Source organism: Hyaloscypha bicolor (assembly GCF_002865645.1).
Source record: "Hyaloscypha bicolor E unplaced genomic scaffold K444scaffold_125, whole genome shotgun sequence".
Classification (NCBI taxonomy): domain Eukaryota; kingdom Fungi; phylum Ascomycota; class Leotiomycetes; order Helotiales; family Hyaloscyphaceae; genus Hyaloscypha; species Hyaloscypha bicolor.
In genome coordinates this window covers 1,103,743-1,130,643 of record NW_020194627.1, presented here as the reverse complement: position 1 = coordinate 1,130,643, position 26,901 = coordinate 1,103,743, and the positions used below count along the sequence as shown (strand labels likewise).

The following is a 26,901-nucleotide window of genomic DNA, read 5'->3' as shown; positions in this document are numbered from 1 at the left end:
ATCGCGATCAACCAAACAGACAATAATCGTGGATCTCTTCCTTGTCTGCATAGACATGAGGCTCGACTTGCACTGCAAGAAGTTGAGGCTCCAGGGTTGATGAGAGTTTGATAAGAAGAAAAAACCTTATTGAGTGGGTCCATCACGTGGACGCTTGGGTGAGGCTGGTGAGGCGTGCTCCCGCTGGCCGCCACCCACTGCCGGCTCCAGCCACGCCAGCCCGCCCCGCTTTTTGTTCCGATCTCTCTTTCGACCTCTCTTCCAACCTCAGCTCGTCTCTGGTCTCGTCTCCTCTCTTCACCCATACGTTCTTCTCTGGCCCAAAGCATGTCATGTGACGGCCCCAATGGATGTAATCTGCCCGGCGACTCCGAAGCCGTTGGATGCTATTTGTGAGGCTTTGACGAAGGATTGCTGACTTTTATTCCCCAACTCGCGGCCGCCAAGTGCAGAGGCAGCCATGAGGCTATGCCAAGGTCACTTTCCCTCGGCTCAGAACCTTAACAGGCTTTCGCGGTCCGTTTCTGTCGTTCTAGCGCCTTGGGATTTGGCTGGGCAGTGGGTGGGCACTGGTGAGGACGTGCTCTCCCAATAAACGACTTCGCTCAGAGTGGGCAAAATCCGCGGGTGGACCCCAATTGCCTGTCCGCCAAGTGTCTTGGCTAAAAGCACCGTGAGATAAACGACTCCATCCGTCATTGCTGCGCCGCATGAGGAAGGTGTTTGTATGTATTTTGGCGGGGGAATGCAGTCCCTGCGCCCCAGCTCCAGCCTGACCAGGCGCTGCTCTATGAATCCCATGGCGCGCTAGCGTGCCTGCCATGATAAACTCAATAAAGGTCAATGACGCCCTTCCGCTTCAATCGTCTTCTTTCTTTCTGTCTGTCTTTCTTTCCATCTCCCATCACCCATTACCCATAAATCCAACCCCTCTGATTAACCAAACACGCTGCCCACGATGGCTGGTGTCAACCACAATGACCAGTCGTCCGACGAGTTCAGAAGTGACCGCGAGAAGAGGGACCACCTCCAAGATGTCAACATTGCTAGTCCCAGAGATTTCGATGAAGACACTCATCATCACCTCCACCGAGGATTGAAAGCAAGACAGATTACTATGATCGCAATTGGGGGTGCAATTGGAACTGGTCTTATTATCGGAACGTGAGTTTGGTCCTCCTCTTGGCAGCTGAGGTGATCGGCCGCCCGCTGACCTACATTCCCAGTGGAAAGTCTCTTGCCCAAGCTGGACCCGCCCCCCTATTCATCGGCTACACGCTTGTGGGGTTCTTGTGTTTCCTAGTTATGGCGGCATTGGGAGAGGTATGCAACGTTCCTCCCCTCTCCGAAGACCTGCATTTTGCCGGACAGTGTCGCTGATCATTGATATGCAGATGGCTGCTTGGTTGCCACTTCCGTCTGGCTTCACGGGCTATGCGACTCGCTTTGTGGTAAGTCTACTGTTCTCTTATTGTTCTGTTTTCCGTGAGGGCCGAGAGAGGAAGGTGGTTCAGGGGCTATCTTGACGCCTTTGTCCTCTTTGTCTCCTGGACCCAAACAGGAGAACGCTCAGCTCCGTCAAGCCCTTCTAGATTCCCCATGCTAATATATTTGACAGGACCCGGCTCTGGGATTTACGCTTGGATGGAATTATTGGTTCAAGGTTCGTGAAAAGCACCTTCTCGGATATGAAGAGTCTCCGACAGAGTGCAGTTTTGATGACCTGCTCTTTATTTCGGGCACCCTATTCCAAATCACAGCCTTGGCTAACAAGTACCTCAGTACATAATTGTCACTCCGAATAACATCACAGCGTTTTCGCTGGTCATCCAGTACTGGGTGCCTCGGACAAGGGTCAATCCTGGAGCCTTCATCACAGTAGCCCTCGTTGCCATCGTTCTTATCAACTACTTCGGTATCAAATTCTTCGGCGAATTCGAGTTCTGGTTATCGTCAATCAAGGTGATTGTCATCATTGCTTTGATTCTCCTCAGCTTGATTCTTGTATGCGGAGGTGGCCCAGATCATCATGCAACTGGATTTCAATACTGGAAAAATCCCGGTGCCTTTCATGCCTACATCTTGAGTGAGTAAATGGCCTCGTTGGGGAGAGTGAAAGGATACTGACAAAAATTCCAGCTGGCAGCGCAGGGAGATTTTTGGCCGTGTGGTCGACCTTCACCACTGCAGTCTTTGCGTATCTGGGAACTGAATTGGTTGGTGTTACTGGTATGTACTTGAAGAACGGACTCTCATTTACTTTGACATAATCGAATTTCAGAGTTCTGACTTGTTCTAGCTGGGGAGGCATCCAATCCTCGCCGAAACATTCCCAGAGCCATCAAGCTCACGTTTTACCGTATCCTCCTCTTTTATGTGGTTCTTGTCTTCCTCCTAGGAATGCTCGTCCCGTACAATTCCACGAAATTGATTGATGCCAACAAGGCTAACACCACGGCTGCTGCCTCCCCATTCGTCGTTGCTATCATCATTAGTGGCATCCCCACACTGCCGGCGATACTCAATGCGGCTATCCTTATCTTCGTCTTTTCAGCAGCAAATTCAGATCTCTACATCGCATCCCGTACCCTTTATGGGCTCGCACACGAAGGAAAGGCCCCGAAAATCTTCAAGTGGACAGATAGTCGCGGGGTCCCCGTCCCAGCACTGGGACTCTCCGTCTGCTTCTGTCTCTTGGCTTATCTTGGTGTTAATACCGCATCATACACCGTCTTCGGCTACTTCATTAACCTCGTCACCATGTTCGGACTATTGACTTGGATCTCGATCCTTATTTCCCACATTTTCTTTGTTCGAGCACGCAAAGCACAGAACATCCCGGACTCGGCTTTAGCTTACGTTGCACCCCTGGGCATGTGGGGATCAGTCGGAGCGCTCATCTTCAGCACCCTCATTATGTTCTTCAAAGGATTCGCTCTGTTCGCCTATAAGAAGACGGCAGCCAAAGGAACCCACCCCACATTCGACTCGAGAACCTTCGTCACGACCTATTTGGGCCTCCCAATTTACATTATTCTTTTCTGCGGGTATAAAGTTATTATGAAGTCCAAGCTTATCAAGCCTGAGGAGGCAGACTTGTATGGTGGAAAGGCGAGAATCGATGCTGAGGAGGCGGAGTTCTTGGCAGCGCAGGCCGAGAAGAAGGGTGGCCCAGAGACGAAGGTTGAGAGGATTTACCGTCTTACGCTCGGAAATTTATTCTAGTTGGGGCTTATAGGAGGGTGGATCTTCTGCGATCGAGGATGGGGAGTTCGAGGGTATTTTCTGCACGAGATATTCATTGCACACAATAGAGCCGGGAATGATTAATGCTTTCAACGAATAAAGCCAGATAATTGCAAATAGTATTTACTCATTTCCGAGAATCGTGACATTTTTTTGATCGTGTCTTAGGTTCTGTTGCTCAGGCCTTGCAGGCCCGTGGCATTGCTTGTACCGTTGAAATAGTCTCGATTGGGCGTCGTGAAGCGTGGCTTAGACTTTTCCTGTTCACCTCGCTCTCAGTAAGCGTGCCAGCCGCTGTCGAAGTTAAACTATTGCTGCACATCGACTCGATGTTCTAAAAGTTTGGGACATGGAGATTATTGCTTAAGAGTAAACAAACCATCGAAGTCACATTTTTGTTGCACAGGCATCAACTCAATGTCCGAGGTCTTGGATGTTGAGGTCGATGGCGTGGAGGAGTGTGAGTGAAGGTTTTCAGTTGAACATTGAATCAACATTCAGCATTGTTCTCCAATGTAACGCAGCATTCGATGTGGCTGAAGCTTTCCCCCTTCAACTCGGTAAGGTTTGGGGCTCATACTTATACTTCTCCTTTGTGTGCGGAATACTGGCACGCAAGCTACGTTGTTGGATGGGGATGAGAAGATTAGGGGGTGGGATTAGAGGACGTACGGGGATTGAGCTCAGCTTCTGAATGGCGCAGGCAAAAGTGGAGGGGAGGAGAAAGAAGGGACGGATGAGGAGAACACAGAGATACGGACTGGGCTTCAAAGAATCTCAGTATTACTGGCTAGAAGAAACTCCCGAGACGGAAGGGCATGATGAGAGGGGTCTAGTTCAAGGATGTCGTGCGTGATTTCGAGGGTTGTGGATTTGGGCCGTGTGGAGGGGAGAGATGAGAAAACAAGGCCGCTGCCAGGAGCAGTGTTTGAGATTAGGTATAGTCGGTCCGACATAACAACGACAAAATGAATTAATATAAATCGTACTAATCGGAATTATCGTATATTTTATATTAATTAACTGCCCATTCTCTGATTTTTAATATCTTTAATATTGGGAGAGCTATAAAACACGTGATTATTTTTATACGGGCTCGCACAGAAATTTTCGCGTTTTGTAAAGTTGAAAATCACCCCGAGATCGCACTTGATTAAAATCATAGACTTTAAATACTTTACACTCTCTTCAGTGGTAATTCTTAAAATTTGAGCTTCTGCTATATATAGTCAGCTTATAGAAGCTTAAGGGGCCTTATAAGTTTAAGTTTAATATGCTATTTACTTGGGCACATAATGAGCAGAGAGGATTTGGCGTCTATTTAGGGTCCAGATATTGCGCCTCAGTGGCTTGAGTTCAATGCGCCACGGGCGTTTGCCCCTGAATCTTAAGCGAGGAAGAGTTGTGTTTTGAAATATTTATTCAGAGATGTGTCAGCAGCTCACGGTTTTAAATGCATGGACTTTCACAACACTGCCAAATTGTTGTAACCCGAGAGGTTTGGCAGCACCCAGAATCTGGTCTGCCAAAAGAGCCCAATTTAACTTAGACTGCATTGCGCCTCTGCCTAGCTGTCCAGGCTGGTGGATAGTACGAGCTAGGTCTTCTCATTTGATCGTCGCTTCGCTAAGGCCCCTTTAGGCATGGGACACTCAGCCCGGCACAGTCTTCGATAGGAGAGATCCAGGTTTATTGTTGCTGAACTTGTCGTATCTTTGATGCTCGCCAGCCTTGGCAGAAGCATTCCTATGTAACTATTAACTTGAAAGTAATCCTCTCCTTCTGGAAATCTTCCCAAAGTCAACATCTCCGACTACAAGGTTTCATCAAATGGCCATTTCTCTCCCGTCGACAATGGTAACGACTTTGCACCTGCTGACCCCCCCCTCTCCATCGCCTCAGCCGCTTGCACAAGCATAAGCAACATTAAAACCGACTACAACACATTCAGTTCCTTCACCGACGAGTTCGGCATAATCCGCGAGACTCTCGTCTGCCCTAGCCTCGCGAACCCTAACCGCATACAGGCAAAATTGCCTTGTCGCCCCACAGCCTCTCATAAAATCTCGGAAAATATGGATTCTAATTTTTTATATTTTGGTCCTGTAGCTAGGAATCGTTCGCTAACTTGACGACAGGATGCTCAGCTCCCTACTTTTTGTTGCACTTGCCCTGCAGGCTTTCTCTTCTCTCCTAGCAGTGGCTGCACAACTCCGTATCACCATCGACACGTCCCATCAATATAAGCGCGTAGATGGCTTCGGAGTTTCCACCTCATTTCAACAAGCTCAGCAAATCTACGGGAAATATGGTCTCTCACCAACGAACAGAACAAAAGTCTCTAGATCTGCTATTCATTAAGACAACAGGAGCAGGCCTCACAATCATCTGCAATGGCATCGGCTCGGCCAATTTTTCTGCCCTCGACTACGTGAACAGTATCCAGCCCCTCTCACCAGGTTCCCCAGCTGCTGCACCGTTTTATAACTGGAATGGCAGTGACAGCGGGCAGCTCTGGCTCTCCTAGATCGCAGCTAGCTAAGGCGTGAAGACCTTCGCAACAGATGCATGATCTGCGCCATGATACGTGAAGACCGACTACGACGACATAAACGGCGACTCTCTGTGCGGAGTAACAAACACCTCTTGCGCATCAGGAGACTGGAGACAAGCCTACGCCGATTATCTGGTGCAATACCTTCTCTACTACAAAGCCTCTGGGATCGAAGTCACACACGTAGGATTCGTGAACGAGCCCGAATTGTGTGAGAGATACGCAAGTATGAACTCGAACGGCATGAAATGCGCAGATTTCCTACGCGTTTTAGCACCGACCCTGAAAGCAGCAGGTCTGGACACGAAAATCACCTGCTGCGATGCAACAGGCTTGAAATCGCAAGCCAGAATGCTTACCCGTATCCAAGCTGCTGGCGCAGAGAATCTTCTCTCAGTCGTGAGCTCTCGCGGCTACAGCTCGCCACTTAGCGGCACCTTAAACGCCACGCTGCCGGTCTGGCAAACAAAATGGTCTGATCTCTGTGGAAACTGGACGAATGACTGCTACTTTAACCATACGGCTGTGGGCGATGGCGTAGTTTAGTCGGTTTGTCAGACCTGGCGCGGTGAGGATTGATGCCAGTGGTGGGAATGAGGAGGTGCATGTTAGTGTGTATAAGAATGTGGATGGGGTTGTTGCGGTGCAGGTTATCAATAATTCAGCGGATGCTATGGATGTTGAGTTGACTCTCGACGGCGGGAAAGCTCTGTCAAGTCCAGGTGTTATCTTGACTGATAATGAGAGTGATTTGAAGGATTCGGGCCAGATTACTGCTGGGAAGAATGGGGCTTGGGAGAGAACGGTGCCTGCAAGGTCGATGGTGAGTTTGGTAGGGTTGTAGATGTAGTGATGGAGGAAAGGAGGTGCTGAACGCACGGTCCCCGGGCTAAAAGGCAAAATAAGATTAGAGGACGGGTCCTCGAAATGCATAGAATAACACAAATGATGATTTGATGGTACACATGGATTAACACTTTGATTGAAAACCCAACTCGAGTCACCCTAGCGAATGCTCTTGGGTGAGTCCGAGATTTCATGGATTTGTGGCGAATGTTCTAAACCCGTCTGGGACATTGAGCCGATCTGCAACAAAAGCTCTATGAGGAGAAAACTTAGCTCAGCGCAGACGAAGTCGATGTTCCTACTGTACTAACAAATACCACTATTGTGGCCACCTTCATTTCGTCCCCAAGAGTTGAGAAGAAAGGTCGTGGATGAGAAGATATATATAATCTCTCATTCTACTCCAAAACTTCGGATGAAGGATGCGATATGCAATGAAAGGCCACGTATCGAGGTTGAGGTTCACCGCCACTGGTTGACTTCATTTTATTGTACCAGAGCATCGAGGTTGTTAAACAAAACATTGGGAGTCTTGAAATCATGTTTTCTCCTATCGACAAAATCGACGGCCTCGATTCTAGATATACACAGGAAACTTGAATTTGGAAATTCACTTTCCACTTTAACCCCAATCTCAATGTCCCAGAAACTTTGGAACATTGAGCATGCAGCAAAAAACTCAACTTCGAATATGCACTCTCCACTGCAATGACAAGCTCGAGGCTCCAGAACCTGCACCGGCTTCAAAAATTCACTGTCAAATTTAAGAACGCGATCTCAATACAAGTATCCAGACCTTCTTGGAACATTGGGGCGATGTAATATTACTACAAAACTTAGACTGTAGGGATTTACTCTTAAATGACCTAGAATCTTTTAGAACATTGGAGCGATGTGCAGCAAACGCTGAGCTCGAGATTCACTACAAAGGAGATACTCCAGAATGTTTGAGAGCGGCTTGGTACATTGGGTTGCTGTGCAGTATTTTCCCTGGAGGCGGAGCAAGCCAGATGATTTGGTGCAGAGTGAAACTGTCTAGGGTGATATATCCGGCGAGTCAGCTGAGTGAGTTTGCTTCTCGTGTTTTGAATTTTCCCCATGTTGTGTGCAACCCGAGGCCGTTTAATGTGTATGATGTCGATATCAACCAAATGTGGGTCCAGATTGTTGAAGGAGTCTGATATGGCCTTAAAAAAGGGCCTCCGGATCTGGTCGATGAAGAGCTTCTTGGCTTCAAGGAGGTTCAAAGTGCAGGTGCAACATTGACCACGTTAGAAGGAAAACCATCCTAGATCATTTCTTGATCCCAAAGTATCGCTCCTTGAGAGGCTGCAAAGGCATTCGTAATGTTGATGAAGTTCGGATCGTGCCGAACGAGAGGGGTTGCCACTGTCGAACATTCTCGGACTTAGAAGATTCAACAGGCGGTTGCCATCTTATGAGTCTCGTTATTCACTAGTGTTCTCTTGAACAAATGAATCACTGACAGGGTTGCAGTGTTTGGATTTGACAGCTCATTTGTGCTTTTTATGGTTACGTTGTGTTACAGTTATATGCGAAAACTCCCTGTTTTAGCGAATTTTAGCCGCATCATGCACTTTTGGTACGCACCCTACCAAAAATTAATAATAATTAACAAAACTCACCCAATAATCGCACTACCACCTCTAGCACTATCCTAATTAGGCAATTTTGACTTTATTCGCAAGCTCCTATCATGGCACGTTTAAAGAGCAAAAAAATCGAGAAACCACCGCCTTTAGTAGGCAAAAAACGATAGAGAAAACCTATAGCTAAGGCCTCCTCCGCTCTAGTAGCTCCCAAATAGCCTAAAATTAAGCTTATGACTACTAGTAGGCCCCCAAAAGAGCCTTCTCCTAATACTAGTACTAGCAGAGCTAATTCCCAAAGGGAGTATACTATTAAAATATCGTCATTATTATCTAGCGAGTCTCTAGAGCCCGAAGCTAAGACCTATATAGTTACCGTAAACTGGCAGGTTTACCTGAATTATAAGCTAGTTTATTCGGAGTCTTTTCAGGAGGATTTTTTATTAATTCTATATAATAAATACCGATTTTGGCAGGGCTAGGTTTAGATAAGGGTTAATAAAGCAATAAAGACGGATAAGGAGATTAAAGCTAGGAGAAAATAGAAGGAAATATATAAAGCTTTAAGTAATTAATAGATCTTCTATATCCAAGATAAGAAAAGCTTTAAGAGATTCGAAAAAATAATAGTTTCTAGGGGCTTAAAAGATATTAATTATATTATTAAAGCTCGATTTATTACTAAAGAAAACCCCGAATTATTACTAGAACTAGAGAAAGTATTAGGAAAGAGAAGAAAAATACTAGATCCTCCCAAGCTAGTTTATTTAGATAATAATAGTAATACTAAAAAAAGTATTTCCCCTATTAAAAAGGCTAGGAAAATAGCTACTACTATTACTATTATATCTTTAGTTAAGAATAGAAAAATATAATCGAGATATTAGGAAAGATTAAGCCTATTTTTGCGGTATTAGAGATATAATAGAGGAAAAAAAAAAAAATACCCAAATAGGAATTAATAGTATTTTATTTATAAAGGAAACTATTTCAGGATTAAATTAAATAACTTCTATAAATAGATAGATTAATAAAGAGATAAGCTTCCTAATAAGGCTAATATTACTATTATTCCTACTAATTTAATTATTAAATAGATATTATATAGCGAAAATTAATAGAAAATTAGTAAATAATGAAATAAGAGTAAAGGAAAGGTAAAAGAAAAAAAGAAAGTAAAGAATAAACTAAGAGAAGACTTATCTTAACCTATTATTAACTATAATTACTATAGTAATAAATTTAAGAGAAAAAAGCCCTTTACTAGCTTATATAGTATCCTATAGGTACTATTATCTTATTATTTACTTATATATCCCGCTAATTATAATCTAATTCCCTTTCCTGAGTTTATAGCTATTAAGTAAGCTTTATATTATTGAGCTAAACTCCTCTAGTAAAACTAGCTTCTTCCCTATTTATAAGCTAATTTGCCTTATTTTTAATATTAATAACCTTCTTTTTCTACTTTTCTATATTCCCGGTATTAAGATTATAATTATTAAGCTAAGTATTTCTCTAGTATCTTTAATTTATATGCTTTATAAAAATCTAGCCCAATTTATAGAGATACTAATATTAGAGAGAAATTAGTATTATTTAGGGTATAGCTAGATACTTACTTACCTTAAAATTAATAAGCTAATATTAGTAATTTAATAGCTATAATATTAGAGAAGCAGATTAACCCGAAATAGCTAAAGGTAATAGAGAAATCGGAGGCTAAAAAGTATAGTATTCTATAGGGATTTCTCCTTATTATAAAGAATTAGGTTTTCTCTTAATATATTATATAGAATTCGGAGATTAATTAATCTTCTATATTAAATATAAGTACTCCGGTACTAATTACTAATATAGTAGCCCCCTCCCAAAGTACTATTCCGAATACCTAAGCAGGAAACTTAATTTAACTAGATATTATCTTTAGTATATATCCTAAAGACGAGATTAGCTTTTACTAGGATATAGGTAACTTATAGAAGCAGAATTAGAAAAAGTTTATAATTCCTGGAATATTTAATAATAATTACAAATTAATTAGGGGTTAGATAGAGGATAATATTTAGAATTAAGCCTTAATTTCCATATATTATAGGACTAGGAAGGCGAGAAATAGACTAATTAGATTACAGGATTTTAGGCTCTTTTAAAGAGATTTATTACTAGTATTATAGTTATTATTTTTAGTTAAGATTATTAATATTTAAAGTTTTTCTCTTATACTAAATATTTTTATAATTATACTATAGGATTTTTATATATTAGAATAATTAAAAGAGCTATTTCCTATAATTCTAAATATATTTTTGTTTTTTTAATAGTAATTATAATTATTAAGAACCATAGTATTTTTTAATTAGTATTAATATTAGCTCTCTAGTAAAGTAATAAGTGATTTTGGAACTATTTTTTATAATATTAAAATTACTAGAACTTTAAGTAATATTAAGTATAGTAATTTTATTAATTTTATACTAATTTTATAGGGAAATTCTAATATCCTAAATTATAGAAATGCCCCCTAGCCTTCCTAGCTACCTCTGGCCCCTATTTAAGCCTCTAAATAATATTAATTAGATAATCTCTAAAGTCTAGATACTTCCTATAGACTTTCCTATAATTCTTTCATATATTAGACTTAATATTATAAAAGCTCTCCTTAATTAGGTTCAAAATTAGGTAATAAGGAAATAACTAGTATATCCAAATACCCTATACCTAATATATATTAAGTATTCTCTAACTCCGGTATATACTATAGTTATTTATTATAATAATTGAATTTTTGCCTAGCTATAAATTATATTACGGAAATACCCTATTTTCTATTTAATCTTTAAAAATCTCGGCTATAATATTACCTTAATAAACCAAAGAATTAAGGTACCTATTAATTATATATACTAGTAAAAGAAACTATTTAGGAGATTACTTTAAAAATATCTTTATCTCCGCAAGTAAGCCCTAAAATACCTATTTATATTTCCTATATCTCGTATACTTATTAAAAGCTAATTTGTCTATAGTAATAATCTAATCTACTTTCTAAAATCGAGAATTATTATACTATTACTTAAGAAGCTCCTGGTTTTACTCTATTACTACTACCTTAATTTTCTTATATATAATCTCTAATCTCTTTAAAAGATACGAGATTATTATTTAGTAAGGTTTAATACCGAATTCCTTATTAAGAAAGTTAATAATTTTCTCCTAGTAAATATTAATATATCTCAGAATATACTCTATTACTACTTCTTCTATTTCTGGTATAATTATTAATTAATAGCCTGGTTTTTTCCGGGAATCCTAGCCAAGAGCTTTCCGAACCTGTATCTAATATCTCTAATATTATATGGTTTCATAAGTAGTATTAAATCGGGTTATAATCTCATATAAATCAGGGTAATAAGGTTATATAATAATAGTATTAATAGCCGCGATTTCGTACGGGCTTAGGTAAGGAGCTATAATCTGCTCTTATTATTAGCAAGAGCTACTTTAGGGGAGTAAATTAATCCACTTCTCATCTAATTCGGACGTGGTTTAGTAAAGCAATTAGTGATTAAAGATAATTTAGGTAACTTTTGGTATACCCATTTTTAAGTATACCGCTTTTCGTCAAAAACTCGCTAAAACAGGGAGTTTTCGCATATAACTGTATTTTGGGCCCTCGGGTGGCTTCGTCTCATAAAATTCGCTAGCTCGAAAGCAATTTAGGTTTGTGCTGTACCGAATCCTCGCACCCTTTCTCCGTTGTACCAAAGCATCAACAGTGCAATCACCATCTCGAGTCCACGACAATCAACAACACAATACAGGGACTATAAGACCCATTAGCTAGCCTAGACAAGCGATCTTCAGCAAGATGAACGTTCTGCTGCCCACGCATCCGTCATCGTTCTCCGAATTCCCACTTCATCATCACGACCAACATAACAATCCTGGTAAGCAAGCACACGACGACACAACGACGTAGGAGCTTTGTTACTAACAGCTTGTATCAGCCTCTCCTCACACATCCAGCTCAAGAATGGGATCTCGAAAGCGGAAGGCCGACGACGATGGCATCGACGACAGCATGAGCATCTCACCCCAGAATTCCCCCGCTTTTGCTCCTCGCACTATTGCTCGACCTGCGAAGAGATCAAGAGCCAACGAAGTCGCCGGCCGTCCCCTCGCACTCCCCCGTCTCCTCGAAACACTTGACGCCGAGTCTCTACGATCCGTCCTTCAAACAATATGTGAACGACATCCCCAGATCGGTGCTGAAGTGGTGGACTCAGCACCAAGACCTTCCGTTGCCGCAACCATCGACGTCCTCTCCTCATACCAAGAAAAGCTACGAGAAGCCTTCCCATTCGGCGGTAACGCTGGCTCAGATTATGCCTACAATCGAGTCAAGCAACCGTTGCTTGATCTCATCGAAGCCCTGACCGACTTTACGCCGCATTACCTACCCCCGCACGAAACCCAACCTACCGTCTCCCTCAACTACCTCGATAACGCAACGAAAGTCATTCACGACCTCCCGGAATGGGACAGTCAATCACATAAACACCACAAAGACAATGCTTACGACGAGATTTCGAGGGCTTGGGCTCTAGTCATCAGTGAGGCATCGAAGCGCGGAGGAGGCTTCCAGCTACATTCCGGCGGATGGGACCAGAGACTTCAGAAGCACAACGAGCAGAGCGGTGGTCGAATGCAGGTCGCTGTCAATGCTCTTGGATCGGAACTGAGTTGGATGGGCGGTGTGGGTGGTGGAGGCGGTTCCAGTGATCCTAACTCGATCCGCAACCAACTTCTGAATGGCACATATGGCGCACCTTCAGGTAATCTACCCGTCCGCGTAGGACTATGGTAGAGAGGTGACATGAGTGGTTCAGGATCATGATACCCGAGGCCCATTTCCATGGGGTACATACGAAGCAGCGAGATTGTCACATCGGTTCGGGATGCTATAGAAGGCAGCTGTTCACACATCGGCGTCTAGTGTTTATTACAGTACCTGCCCTACGGCAGTACTTACGAAGCTTACGAAGATTCCCATTTTCTTTTGTCAGAGCTCTTCGAGCATGCTTGGGAGTTGGGCTTCTCGGATGAATTTGGTTTTTATGCATTTGAGCCTTCATGCAAAGGCGGCAAATAATGTCAGGAGTACACTCTCTCTGCCAGAGCGAATTGGGTGTGGTAGCTTAGACTAGGACCATGGAGAGTGATTACAGCGATGTGAGGCAAGTGTCTGCATGTGATGATGTATTGATAAATTCTCCATGAAAATTTGAACAAAAGTGCTAAAGCAGATTTAACCGTAAATGCCAAATGCCAATGAAGAAACGGTGTATCGACTTGATTCTATACCATCTGATACTAAACACGATTTATTAGTGGCTGAACCTGGAACTGTAACGAGCCTCTAAGGTGGTAGTATTATTCTGTACGAGGATGGTCACGTGTCGAGGCGTCTGCCTTGAATTAAGGCGGCAAGGAATCGCGACTTCAGCAACTCCGCACGCGACGACCAACCATCTATCATCAACACCTCAATCAATGTAAACGCGGAAGCTTTGTCTCTTTGCTAAGTTATCACTTCAAGATGCCTGCGTATGCTCTTGCCCAACTTTACTAGATATTCATTTGCTAACTTCTGTAGCGTCGGCGACCAGCATCTCAATACAGGCGGGAAAACAATAACAAATCCCTTCGAAGACGTCAAGCCTCGAATCTCCGAGTACACAGCCCAAGAAATTGCTACGCTCCAAAGCCGACTCGAAAAGCAACTGGGCCCAGAATACATCTCCTCAAGAGCCGGACCCTCGGGACAAAAGGTACACTACCTAGCAGCAGAGAAATGCATCCAACTCGCCAACGAAGTCTTCGGCTTCAACGGCTGGTCCAGCCAGATCATGGACGTACAAGTCGATTTTGTAGACGAGAATCCGCAGACCTTTAAGGTCTCTCTAGGTCTCAGTGTTATTGTACGAGTCACACTGCGAGATGGAACCTTTCATGAGGATGTCGGGTACGGACACATGGAGAACTGCAAGGGAAAGGCGGCGGCGTTTGAAAAGGCAAAGAAGGAGGGCACGACGGATGCATTGAAGAGAGCCCTCAGGAATTTTGGCAATGTGCTCGGCAATTGCATTTATGATAAGGAGTATTTGAAGCATGTTACTAAGGTCAAGGCACAACCTACGAAGTGGGATGTGGAGAAGTTGCACAGACATTCTACGTTTGTGCCTACGCCGATGAAGAAGGAGCTGGAGCCGGGGTTTAAACTGTTGGAGGAGAAATCACAGAATGGAGCTGCTGGTGCGAGTATCTGTGAGTCTATAAACTCACTCTGGAAGGAGAGTAGCTGACTTCTGAAGCCACTGAGGATACCTTCGATGACGAATTTGGAGGTGAGTGTTGCACCTCGTTCGCGTTGTACTTTGTTAACAGTTTCTAGATTTTGATGAAGCAGACTTCAGTGTTGCAGACCCGGAATCCCATCCGGACGAGGTGGTTATTCCTCCTGAGCTACCTGCTGCATCTCACCATTTCAATGGTGTTCGAGGCCGCCCTTCTGCCCCAAACGGAGGCAACCTAAATATAAATAGGCCACCTGCCAGTCACCCTCCACCAGGGCCTGGCCCAGGAAAAGGTCAGCCTGTAGGCAACAATAATCAGGCACCTCAACCTCAAACGCCCAATAGTGGATTTACGAGGTCGAACAGCGGAGCAGGTCAAGCTATGCGTCCACCAGCAGATTCGGGACTTCAGTCACGCCCTCTTGTTGCTGGACGCGTCCTCAACCAGCCAAGTCGGAATGGTCCACCTTCAGCACCGGCCTCTCCAGCTCGACTTAACAGACCCTCCGACGACGCTGACGCCTGCATGCCTCCACAAGGAGCAGGCTTTTTCTCAGCCAGAGCAGCAGCCATGCTCCCCGAAGGCCAGACCACCGAGGGAGCCCCCGCACCACTACCCAGCCACCTCCCCGCCTTCAACCCACACGCCGAATCCCCATCCATCCGCAAAACTCCCGGAATCGACCACAAAACCTCCAAACCACTGACTCGAGATCTTAAACATATACCTGGTTCATCTCAAGCTGTGGCTGCCAGCCCTGGGCCAAAGACGACTAATATTGTGAACCCCCAGCTAGATGCGACAAGAAGGATTGGTGCACCTGGGAGCTTTAGTCCGATGGCGAATAGGGGATCATTTAAGCAGCCATTGAAGAGGCCGGTTGATAATGGAGCGAACAGGACGCCTTTGACGGATTTACCTGCCAATGGACCTGTGGGAGGTGATGCTGGTGGTGATACCAAGAGGCAGAGGATTAATGGTTGAGTTTTGTTACAGTCAAATAAGGGGGGTACCTTCAATGGCGTTCAGGAATGGCATTGTTACCAGATTGCTCCAAGGCGTTATGGACGAATGGGCGTGGGAAAGAAAGATACAAAGTCTTCTTCAATGTATAGGTCCAATTGCTAGGAGTTAGGAGTTATTATGCCGAGAGCTTTGCAATAGGAACTAATGCATTTGCTCACCATCAATAAGACACATGCTCGGGCACTTGCTCTCAAGAGAATAGAGACTCTATTTTCCGATTTGTGAAATGGTCAACGCTGAACTCAGGCGCCTATGCCTATATTCATCCTAGGACAGATGTCAAATCCGCAACTCCGTCCATGCAATATGCAGCAAATCACGCCCAAATGCCAACTCCGAGTCCCACCAGCAAAAGCCCTCCAAGACTACTTCACGATCAAAACCGCAGAAGGGATCAACCCCGCCTCCTTCAACGTTTTGCCAAAGTCTACAGAGCCAGAGAACGTCTTCTTGGGGTATGTCATGGTGAAGCTCTCAACCGGCACCCCTCCATTATCCCCTTCGAGAGCTTGAGCAACCTCAAAAAGCGTTGTCTCTACGGGGAAGTTCTTCATGACTACACCCCCCGCAGTCTGCAGTCTCAATCTCGCCTCCGTAACCTCCTTCTTGGGCGCACTTCCACTAGATGGAGGAGCGGCAGCTTGAGCGGCGGCAAGAGATGGATCAAGTGGCGGTGCTCTTCCTTCCCGCTCAGCCTTTTGAGCTTCAGCCTTCAGACGACGGGTCTCCTTGTCTGCTGCAATCTTCTCTTGAATCCGCTTCTTAGCTGCGATATCGTTGAGCTTCTCTTGGCGCTTTGCGGCAGCGGCTTTGATCTGCTCTTGTTGGGCGAGCTTTTCCTTGATATCTTGAACCTCTTTCGTAGACTTCATGCGGATCTTCTCGTTCTTCCGCTGCTCCTCCTTGTCGAGAATAGCTTGCTTGGCTTTCTTCTCTGCGTTCTTAGCTCTCAGTTCCTCGAGTTTTGCCTTCTTTTCTTCTTCGGTCAGGGGTGCGATCTCCTCTGTAGATTCGGAAAAATCGACGTGTTCGCTATAATATGAAGAATAATGGTCAGCCCACTCTGCTCAAGGATATACCCGTCTACCCCGCTTTGTGGAGATCATGACTTACGTCTTGGACGCATGGAACTCGGCCTGCGCCATGCTTCGGAACTTCTTGCCGCATTCATTGCAGACCATGGATCGTGCGACTTCACCTTCCTTCAGTGGGGCGGGCTCGATGGAGGGGTTTGTCTCGTCATTGTTCTCCTCGCCGGCGATCTCGTCGAGGGGTTTGTCTTGGTTGTCCTCGAGCCACTGGAGAGCTCCTTGTACTGTAGTCTTGTGTTAGACTTGTAGAAGAATATAGGCGGGGGAAAGTGACTTACAACCGCCAGTCTTCTTGACTGCCATGTCTGCTCGAGCCTTCTCGAACCCCATGTCAATGAGGACCTCTAGGTCTCCTGCCATGATGCTTTTTTATTGTGGTTGAATTTAATTAAAAGTTATGATTATGTGCGAGATTGTGAAAGGTTGTAAGGTGGTGATCGAAAAGAGCTCGAAGGGTCGAAAATCTTTCGTTTTTAGAATCAGGTCACCGCTGTCGCAGCCGTGTCAGTTTAGAACGACAATGACGTTGAAGTTTAGCGAGGCGAGATCTCACGGGCACGTCCGCGAGCGACCTCTTGTGATCAAGCCATCTCAAACAATCACGAATTGCCCTGCGTGCGATCGATCACCTTGAACCAACACCACGAGATACCTTTTGGTTGCAAATTGCGTCCTCTGCACATCCCCTCTCTTTGTGCTGTATGAAAGGCAGCTGCGAGGCTAGGTTGCAACTGCATTGTTGATTCTGTGCCTGCCGAAGTCCAACGTCCTTACAAAGCGAAACCCAACCGACACAATTTCGGATAACACAATCACTCGCAATGTCGGTCGAGATCGATCCCCAGGAGCTGGCGTTTCAGCGTAGGTACATCTGCTGCTGTGCGAGGAGCTGGACTGATGGGAATAGGGCCGTTCACCTCGGAGGTTTCGCAAACCCTCAAGATTAAAAATGCCAACCATACTCCTGTTGCGTTCAAGGTAAGCGCTCTCCGACCCTACAGAGGTTATGTGGAAAGATGCTGACGAGATGGGTGTGCTACAGGTTAAGACAACTGCCCCAAAACAGTATGCGCCGTCTCGTTTGCAGGCAGAGATCGGGTTATTAATGGGTGATATAGATACTGTGTCCGTCCGAACTCTGGAAGAATCGAGCCTGGAAAGGAGGTTGAGGTTGTTGGTACGTTCTATCTATAGGGGAGCACGTTGCATATGTCTTGGTGCTGACCATCTCGTAGTTCTTCTCCAAGCCATGAAAGTAGAGCCTCCTTTGGATGCAAAGTGCAGAGACAAGTTCCTTGTCCAATCTGTCGCGGTTACCTCTGACAAGGAGTTCACAAACATTAACGAAATTGTGCGTACTACAAATTCCAAGCTCATTTGCAGCCATCTGACACAAGACAGTGGGAGCATGTTGGCCAGGCTGAGAAATCCTCTGTCCAAGAGAAGAAGATCCGAGTTGTCTATCTCCCACCAGGAGTATCGGCTGCAGCAGCAACACCATTAAAGAACGGCATCAACGGCTTGACCAACGGCGCAGTAGGTTCCCCCTCATGTCTTTCTCAGCACTGCTAAGAATCCGCAGACCCCCGACACAGCACCCCCAGCTTACACAAGCCAGCGCTCGCCCTCCCCGGAAGAAGCAGCCTACACTCCCGACACCCGCCGCTCCGTTGGAGGCGCCCCCGCCGTACGACTTGAAGACGAGCCCTCCAACGCTCGCTCCCTCGGAGACGTCAAGTCCTCAGCCTCGAATCCCGCAATGCCTTCCAACCCCCCACCTGCCGTCCCCCTCTCCTACGACGAGCTGAAGGCGAAGTTGGCGGAGGCACAGGCCACGATTGCTTCATACGCACAAGAAGGCGGAATGCGGATGCGGAAGGTGGCGAAGGGCGAGACGAGCAGTGAGACGGTCAACCAGATTGCGCATCGGGTTCAGACGCCCCAGGGTGTTCCCTTGCAGGTCGTTGCTGCCTTGTGTCTAGTGAGCTTCTTGCTTGCCTATCTTTTCTTCTAAACTCCTTTTTGCCTTTGGGGTGGAGTTGGGAGAGTGGGTATGTAAGCTTTAGTGGGTGGCTGTGACCTTGCATTTTGGTGGGCATTTCCATTTCGAACCATGAAGGAATGGCCTTTCTTGATCGAGTCTCCTGGGCTTGGTTGAGAAGGAAGGAAGTAGAACGGCTGAATCAATGGCGAGATGGATGGGTATGGCATAGCACGGCGTGTTTCCTGACACAAACACAACACCAGCACATGAACGAAAGTCGACGATCTCTCTATCTCGCACCTGTACTCTAGTATTGCGCCTCAACGGATGGTTCTCTTTTCTTTTCTTTACTTTTCATACGAAGGTGGTTGGGAGTTGGATTGAGCTGAGCTGGACTGATGCTGATGCTCGTACTGAATCAATTGATGAGAGGAGATCAGGAGATGAGAGGTGGGGAACGTACGTACATTGGGAGAGCAAAGCAAGCGAATCGACGCAAATCAACTAACTTTCCTGCTTTCCCTTGAGTGAAGCACTTCTCGTGGAAGAAATTATACATGCAAGAAAAGGGCCGAGGAACGGGCGGAATGAGGGTCAGTAAGAATACTGATTAATTGATCCATTCTGAAAAGGACGAGTGATCGTAGGCGCGCTGCGGTATGTACAGTTCATGTCCTCCCACTTGAACGCCATTAATCATTTCTCTCCTTTATACATCTGTCATTTCTCATTACGCATTCTATCACCATCCACCCCCACCACATGAAATCAAGCCTCCACCTCAGCCTGACTCCACTTACTCCCACTTCCCACAATCCGTCCCCCCTCCTTCCTTTTAACCCTACAGGTCATCCCCACCTTCTCATCCATCACAAAACTCCAAATAACCCCCACCCAGCTCCGATGCCGTGGCAAATCTCGATAAAACTCATTCGCCACCCTGTTCACCTCCCACAGCCTGCTCCACGGCACGGCAGGGAAATCGTGATGTTCATTATGCAAGCCCACATTATACGTAAGATAATTGAGAACCCCGTAGTAGGAGAACGTCTCCGGAATAGACGTGTTTGTCAAGGGATCTTTGGCGGAGGAGGGCAAGGGCGTGAAGATATAGTGCTCGGCGATAAAATGTCCCGCACATGGATGCAGACTGCCGGCCAGGAAACTCGAGAGTATAAGATACCACAGAGAGTGGAGCGAGGTATAGCGCACAAGGATGACATCGAAGAGGCCCTGGGCGAATATATTGGCGAAGTGGATAGATGTGAAAGGCACTTTGTATACGAAGACGGGGCGGAGGGCGTAGAAGAGGATCTGGAAGGTGCAGAAGAATGCTTTTCCTAGCAAGGAGTCCAAGAACACGGCTTCGAAGCGTGTGGGGAGGTCGGTGTCGAGCCCGTCGACGCCGAGGGATTTGTGGTGCGTGAGGTGGTAGGGCTTCAATTTCTCTCTGTTAGCTTCATCTTCCCCCAAAAGGAACGGAGGGGGAACGTACCCTAAAACTCGCAGAATACGGAATCCCAATCGGCAGATTGGCAAACACAGCAAGCGCTCGATTCAGCTCCGCCTTCCTGAACGCCAGGTTATGGCTAATCTCATGGATGGCGAGAAACAGATTCTGGTTTGCCGTTGCGCCGATGATGTATGCGGTGCTCCAGAAGCGCAGGGACCAGAAGGGCGTGTTTTGTAGGTTGTAGGCGGCGAGCACTTGGATGGTGACGACGAGCAGGACGAGGTATTTTGTGAGGGGCTCTGGCCCGCAGAGCTTAGTTACCTGTGCCAGAAGTCACTGTTAACTCCCACTCTTTCACGGAAACCAATTGATGGGATGTAGATGGAGGGAGAAAGGAACGTACTTCAGGATGTGCTTTAATGATAGCCATTCGCCGCGTCCGGTGCGGCTCCTCCGTATACGTCCAGAAGAAATCATGTTCCTTGACCTCAAGGGGCGGGGCGGTCTCGGTGTCAGGGGAGCTGCGTAACCGTGCTGTCTTCTCATTTTTAGGGATGTTGGAGGTCGTGACGGTCGAGGTTGAGGCAGGCATCTTGAACGATTGATATGCCTGCGTCTCAATGGGTTGGAGAGGGGTGGAGGAGAAGTGGTGCGAGGTTCACTGTTTGTCTCTCGCATGTTGAAGTTAGTTTTAGTGGTTTTCGGGGGTCCAAGACAGCCCAATGAACAGCCCGGTCTCCGGAAAGGGGTTCGGTTCCTCTATTGTGCGGGTGCGCCAAGCCACAGCACACGTGACCAATAGCCGCTCTGCTCACTCTTGAAATTAGGGGCCTGAGGCCCCAAATAGGCTTAGTAAGCCCTGGAACGGAACGCCATGGGGCTGTGCACTATGGGGCTTAATACCCTGTATCCCTTCGTCCGGTGAGACATTGCCAGGCGCTAGCAAGGGGGGTGTGGCTGCACGCAAGCCTCACCTCGCTTTATTACGCTTCAAGAGGCTTGCGTGCAGCCACACCCCCCTTGCTAGCGCCTGGCAATGTCTCACCGGACGAAGGGATAGCTAAAATACCCTGTAATATGCCCTGTAAGGCTGAATCGGTTCAGCTGGCATAGGGTAATTAGTGCATGTGATTTAGGGCGTTCAGGGCTATATACGGGCTACTTACCACTGTAGAACAGCAGTCAATTCAGTATCGTTTACTTGGTTTACATTGCACGCACGTGACCCTAGCTTTATTAAGCTACCTTATAGGCGAGGCGCTAGGGCTCCGCATTATGAAATGTTTATGAAATAACTATAATTTCCGAAAAGAGTACTGTTTAATAGTAAATTCAAGTTTTAATTAATATTTAGTTATTAAAAGTAGTAAAATCGTGGTATTTGCGTAATCATAGCTAAATACTAAGCATGGGAAAATTTTAACCGTTAGAAGAGTATTTATCACGTGATATATCTCCTAAAGGCTAATATATATAAGTCCCCGCTTAGTAAGCTAAGCTAAGCTAGTGCGTAAGGACTTGTGACAGCGCTGGCTGGGGGCCATATGGGGGTGGCTATCACATGACTGGTTTCACCTAGCTAGCCGGCGTTTCAGTGGTTTTAGCTAGTACTTCCCTTCTTTTATCCCCTTTCCTTCTCTCTCTCTCCTTCTTCTCTTTAGCTTAGTATTCTCAATACATGGGATTTTCCTGGATCTTTGAGCCTTTGTACCATTGCCTCGATCCCGCCGTCACAGGACTCGGAAGCCTCCCACGAGCTTAAAAAACAACGCTCTCAAAGAGATAATTGAAGAATTAATTGATTTGAGCAAAGTTACTCCTAAGTACCCTTTGCCCCCTCCTCTATTACCCGAGGTCTATCCCCTATAGGCTCTAGGGTATAGCTTCAGGCTCCTCGCTTCTGAGGGTGTGCAGGCGTGTAGGGGTATTCTAGGCTAGCAGGGGGAAGCGAGGCGCTAAGGCGAATCATTAACAACTTTTTAATCATGGAAAAATTTAATTATGGGAAGGTTCCCATTAGTGATCAATACGTCTCACAGCTCCACGTCTAAGAAGAATTCCACAGTGGGCTTATAGGTACTTCATAGTGCGGACCTCTGGTGCTTCGCCTATAAGGTAGTTCAACACTCACCCTCGCTTCACCTCAACCTCACCTATCCTCACCGGCCTCCATTATGCGCTCTCCACCGCCTCACCTCTGCTCACCCGTCTTGCCTGGGTGTGCTCATCCCCGGTCGCGCGGCTGTCGAAAGCGTCAACTCCTGGCGAGAAGGATTCACGGGAGCCAGAACGGGCTCCGAGGGACCATAATGAGCACCTAGTATGAGGATGGGCTTCTAGACCTACTATCCTGGTATTGAATATTAATGTTATTACAGAAATAGAGTTAGAATTTTGCTTTATAATACACTTCTAATTCTACCAGTGTGTCAAATGAGTAGAGTAAAGTAGAGTAGTGGGTCCTACTTGTCACGATTCATCAGATGCCCAGATGCCTGGCCAGATGCCAGATGCCTCCACGTGACGCGGCCGCCTCGCTAGGGAAGTATGCTTGGAATGCACTGGAGATATTTAGAAGGCTAAGCCCCTTCGGGACTAGCGCACTGCGGGGTGCATATACTCCCTCGCAGCCTCCTGTATTCTAGTTTTCTCTTCCTTAGCTTTGAATCGTCTTTGTAAGGAATCTTCTACCTTGCTTTCCAAGCCCTAAATACCGTACCTATAATAGTATTTAAAGCTTACTTCTTTTAATTTTATAGAGGATTTCAAATAAACTAATTTAGAACTATTAGAAATATAAATATTATTAAGATAATAGAACCTTAGAAATACAAGTAATAGACTCTAGAATAATAAAAGTAAAAAGCTTTAGAACCCTTAAAGAAATCAGGTATTTATATTTTTATAAATATATATTAATAATATATTAGAAACTTCTTTTAAAAACCCGAAAATTAAAGAACTTTAAATAAAGGCTATTCTTTAATTAAGTTCTAGAATAATAGATACTTATAGGCTAGTAATCTAACTATTACTTTTAAGTCTTATTCTATAATCTTATAGGCCCTATATATATACTAGTAATAAAACTATTAGAGAGAATATAATAAAGAAAAATATAATAGGTTAATTTTTTAGAATATTATATAATTCGAAATAATATTAACTTTTTCTAAGGCATTTATTAGTTTAAGTTATTTTATTAGTAATTCTTTTTAAATTAAATATTCTATTAATATTTCTAGAGAGTTTTTAAATAAATCTATATTATAAAATAGTAAGGAATAGTAATTTATATAAGTGATTATCTAATTAAAAGAAGCTCTAAAAGAAGCCTCTGGATCTAGCTAAATAAAAGGGGCCACTGAGTAAGCGAAGCTAAGCTCCCTAGTACCCGTATATATAATATACCCCCCAGAGGCTTCTAATTCTATATATAAAAGAAATAGCTAGTAAAGTACTCCCACGGAGTACCCCTAGCCAAAAGAAGTATGTGTATAGTCTATCTCCCCTAATTAAGAGCTAAGAAACCGTTATTCCCTAATGCCTTATATTAAGCTAATAGAACCAAAAGAAGTAGGAAGCAGAGTGTCCTCAGATGTTTCCGGTAGTATACTCAGTTCCCAAAAAAGCCTAGCTCCAGCCCCGGACGGCTCCGCAAGCCCAAAGCCAGGAAACTATATTATATGTACTATTAGTATTCAAAATGCCCTGGTAGCTTCGTTCCCTTCTTTATCTAATCCTTCTTCTCAAGCTATCCATATAGCTTCTTGTATCCCTTTACTACGAGATGTTCTCGTATATCCTTTAATTGCTCGTCCGTAGGCTATAGATTAAGTTTCCTAGTACAGGAACTAGTGGTTGCAAGCTCTAGAATAGAGCAATTAACGGGCTTCTACGGGTGCTTTTCCGCTCTTGTTTCCTTATAAGGGTACGAGTGGCCTTGCGAATCAGATCGTCTAGTAAGAGAAGCAAAGATCCCAAGTAAAGAGTATTCGTTTTGCTGAATTAGGGCCTCAAAGATCCTTCCGTATTACTCGAGTATATAAACGGGCTCTCCAAGTATATTAGCCTCAATTACCAAAGCGAGTTACTGTACTCCCCAAATAGGTATAAACTTGGCTGCTACTACTTGAAGAAAGTCCTTAATTACCAGGAATCCTTCGACTTCTGTAACTCGGTAGGTTTGAGCTTATACGAGAGCTTGGTACTAATTATTAATCCAGGCTTTGGGAGATTCTAAACCTATTCTGCTACAATCCAGAATTCTGTTATAATCCTCCCTTACTTGTTCTTGCGTATTGTTCTCCGATGGCTGGAATTTATTACAAAGAGCTCGTATAATATTCTGAAGAGAGAGCCTTTGCTAGGAAACGAGTAACTCAAGGTATAGTGCGAGCAGAGCCGGTTTAATCGTACGGTATACCTAATCCCAGATATTCTAATACCGAGAGCTTTGCATTAACTAATTCGATTACTTAATAGTATACTTCTTGAGCCTGAATGAGTATTCTTTCTTAATATTATTAAAACAAGCTGGATATAGAGCTTTTAGTTATACTTCCTTTTCTGCTTCTGGCCTCCTATTCGTATCCCATATTACTAATAGAGTATTTCGCTCGATATTCGATTACTCAATTATTTAATTAATTATGAGAGGTAGAGAGGGCTCTATAGAGAGTAGGTGAGGAGCTTCTGAAATATTAGGATTAACGAGGTATTATATGTTTCGAAAGGTGGAATTAATTTTAAGCTCTATATACTATACAGGGAAGCTCCTGTAATTAGTAAGGCATATATCGGAGACTAGTAGAGCTACTATTCTAAAGAGAGAAATAAAGGATGAGAAAACCAGGTAAAATATATTTTTCTGGCAGTTATAATCGTAGTAAGAATAAACCGCAATTACTAGAATACTTACTAATTACTAATAGAGGTATATAGCTAGTATACCAGGCTTATAACTATTATAAAATAGTAAGGAATAGTGATTTATATAAGTGGTTATCTAATTAAAAGAAGCTCTAAAAGGAGCCTCTGGATCTAGCTAAATAAAAGGGGTTACTAAGTAAGTAAAGCTAAGCTTTTTAGTACCTATATATATAATAATTTATTAAAGAAAAGACTTATTTTTTTATTAAAAAACTCATATATATTAATTAGCTTATTATTATTAAAAAACTATATAAATAAGCTAAGAAAGCTAATTATTTATTTTTAAATATTAATTTAATTATTATTAGTTATTAGAAAAATCTTAAAAAAGCTATTTTATATTATAAATATAAAATCTAGAATCTAGAAAATATAATTAGACTATTTTTATTTTAATAATTTAAAACTAAAGAGAAAAGAAAATCTTAAAGAAATCTCGGATCTAAATAATTATAAGTTATATACAAGTTTATATACTAGTTTAAACTCGGAATTATATATAATTATTAGATAATTATAGATATTATATTTAAATATTAAATGCCTTATTTAAATATTAGATACTTTACTTAGATACTAAATATCTTATTAGTTCTAGTTTAATTCTTATTAGTATTATATATTATAATAACTATAATATTATTTCTTTTTTTAAAATAAGCTTATTTCTGACTTTTAAAAGTTTTTATTAAATTCTCAAATTATAAGTTATATATTAAAAATTAAAATTCTTTTATATATAATTTAAAGAATTTCTATTTATATTATATAGTTTTAATAATATATTATTTTTAATATAGTTTAATTAATAAAAGAGATTCTAGAATAGTTCTAGCTATTCGGGATTCTTATTATAAATATTATAATTCTCAAATACCTGGTATTTGAAATATCTTACTAGATACTAAATACTTTCTAGATATATATAATATAGCTACTATATTAGAGAAATATACTTGAAATATACTAGAAATATTTAGAAGGCTAGCTTTTTTAGAACTAGTATATTATAAAATATATATATTTTCTTATAGTTTTTCATATTCTAGTTTTCTCTTTTTTAGCTTTAAATTATTTTTATAAAAAACCTTTTACCTTACTTTTTAAGCCCTAAATACTATATCTATAATAGTATTTAAAGCTTACTTTTTTTTAATTTTATAAAGAATTTTAAATAAACTAATTTAGAATTATTAGAAATATAAGTATTACTAAAATAATAGAACCTTAGAAATATAAGTAATAGACTTTAGAATAATAAAAGCAAAAAGCTTTAGAATTCTTAGAAGAATTAGATATTTATATCTTTATAAATATATATTAGTAATATATTAGAAATTCTTCTAAAAACCCGAAAATTAAAGAATCTTAAATAAAGGCTATTCTTTAACTAAGTTCTAGAATAATAAGTACTTATAAGCTAGTAATCTAATTATTACTTTTAAGCCCTATCCTATAATCTTATAAGTCTTATATATATACTAGTAATAAGATTACTAGAAAGAATATAATAAAGAAAAATTATAATAGATTAATTTTCCAAAATATTATATAACTAGAAACTATATTAATTTTTACTAAGGCTTCTAATAAAGCTCTTACTAGTTTAGGTTATTTTATTAATAGCTTTTCTCGAACTAAATATCTTATTAGTATTTCTAGAGAATTTATAAATAAGTTTATAAAAATAGAATTCTTTATTTTTATTATAAAGATTCTAGAAACTAAAAACTATATTATTATTAAAGAATTATATAAATAGGCTAAGAAGTCTAATATCTTATTTTTAGATATTA

The 26,901-nt window shown here is 42.8% G+C and overlaps 8 protein-coding genes across 8 annotated transcripts; 6 read left to right on the top strand and 2 right to left on the bottom strand.

Annotated features, from left to right (window-relative positions):
- Window positions 1-958: 958 nt before the first annotated feature.
- K444DRAFT_633681 (putative dicarboxylic amino acid permease) lies at window positions 959-3,225 on the top strand (the record flags this gene model as incomplete). The annotated part of the gene is made up of 7 exons (XM_024883647.1): window positions 959-1,164; window positions 1,227-1,323; window positions 1,395-1,451; window positions 1,619-1,663; window positions 1,783-2,086; window positions 2,140-2,229; window positions 2,300-3,225. 7 exons carry the CDS (start codon window positions 959-961, stop codon window positions 3,223-3,225), a joined length of 1,725 nt encoding a protein of 574 aa, XP_024732465.1.
- A 2,160-nt stretch (window positions 3,226-5,385) lies between these two features.
- K444DRAFT_666761 (glycoside hydrolase family 30 protein) lies at window positions 5,386-6,760 on the top strand (the record flags this gene model as incomplete). Its single annotated transcript, XM_024887219.1, has 2 exons — window positions 5,386-5,583; window positions 5,840-6,760. The coding sequence occupies 2 exons, from the start codon at window positions 5,386-5,388 to the stop codon at window positions 6,344-6,346; spliced, it is 705 nt and encodes a 234-aa protein (XP_024732463.1). The 3' UTR covers window positions 6,347-6,760.
- Window positions 6,331-6,720, top strand: K444DRAFT_617244 (uncharacterized protein). Its single transcript, XM_024881082.1, has one exon. It carries the CDS (start codon window positions 6,474-6,476, stop codon window positions 6,642-6,644), a length of 171 nt encoding a protein of 56 aa, XP_024732464.1. The 5' UTR covers window positions 6,331-6,473; the 3' UTR covers window positions 6,645-6,720.
- A 5,225-nt stretch (window positions 6,761-11,985) lies between the features above and the next one.
- Window positions 11,986-13,601, top strand: K444DRAFT_568593 (tethering factor for nuclear proteasome sts1). The gene is made up of 2 exons (XM_024877206.1): window positions 11,986-12,206; window positions 12,267-13,601. The coding sequence occupies exons 1-2, from the start codon at window positions 12,128-12,130 to the stop codon at window positions 13,124-13,126; spliced, it is 939 nt and encodes a 312-aa protein (XP_024732462.1). The 5' UTR covers window positions 11,986-12,127; the 3' UTR covers window positions 13,127-13,601.
- A 257-nt stretch (window positions 13,602-13,858) lies between these two features.
- K444DRAFT_633678 (recombination protein Rad52) lies at window positions 13,859-15,600 on the top strand (the record flags this gene model as incomplete). Its single annotated transcript, XM_024883646.1, has 4 exons — window positions 13,859-13,866; window positions 13,916-14,586; window positions 14,634-14,666; window positions 14,714-15,600. The coding sequence occupies 4 exons, from the start codon at window positions 13,859-13,861 to the stop codon at window positions 15,598-15,600; spliced, it is 1,599 nt and encodes a 532-aa protein (XP_024732461.1).
- Window positions 15,601-16,007: 407 nt separating this feature from the next.
- On the bottom strand, window positions 16,008-17,217 carry K444DRAFT_568587 (uncharacterized protein; the record flags this gene model as incomplete). Its single annotated transcript, XM_024877205.1, has 3 exons — window positions 17,012-17,217; window positions 16,756-16,957; window positions 16,008-16,674 (listed from the first exon to the last, which is right to left on the bottom strand). The coding sequence occupies exons 1-3, from the start codon at window positions 17,091-17,093 to the stop codon at window positions 16,008-16,010; spliced, it is 951 nt and encodes a 316-aa protein (XP_024732460.1). The 5' UTR covers window positions 17,094-17,217.
- A 79-nt stretch (window positions 17,218-17,296) lies between these two features.
- K444DRAFT_596475 (putative vesicle-associated membrane protein-associated protein C16G5.05c) lies at window positions 17,297-18,747 on the top strand (the record flags this gene model as incomplete). Its single annotated transcript, XM_024878431.1, has 7 exons — window positions 17,297-17,594; window positions 17,641-17,711; window positions 17,776-17,798; window positions 17,852-17,910; window positions 17,969-18,084; window positions 18,135-18,269; window positions 18,307-18,747. Exons 1-7 carry the CDS (start codon window positions 17,555-17,557, stop codon window positions 18,745-18,747), a joined length of 885 nt encoding a protein of 294 aa, XP_024732459.1. The 5' UTR covers window positions 17,297-17,554.
- A 738-nt stretch (window positions 18,748-19,485) lies between these two features.
- K444DRAFT_645722 (uncharacterized protein) lies at window positions 19,486-20,762 on the bottom strand (the record flags this gene model as incomplete). The annotated part of the gene is made up of 3 exons (XM_024885112.1): window positions 19,486-20,154; window positions 20,213-20,491; window positions 20,574-20,762. 3 exons carry the CDS (start codon window positions 20,760-20,762, stop codon window positions 19,486-19,488), a joined length of 1,137 nt encoding a protein of 378 aa, XP_024732458.1.
- Window positions 20,763-26,901: the final 6,139 nt, after the last annotated feature.

Excerpts from the sequence above, each read along its gene's own strand:
- K444DRAFT_617244 (XM_024881082.1), top strand. The coding sequence starts at position 6,474 with ATGGATGTTGAGTTGACTCTCGACGGCGGGAAAGCTCTGTCAAGTCCA.
- K444DRAFT_568593 (XM_024877206.1), top strand. The coding sequence starts at position 12,128 with ATGAACGTTCTGCTGCCCACGCATCCGTCATCGTTCTCCGAATTCCCA. Across the intron at positions 12,207-12,266 it reads CGACCAACATAACAATCCTG|CCTCTCCTCACACATCCAGC; the intron begins GTAAGCAAGCAC and ends AGCTTGTATCAG.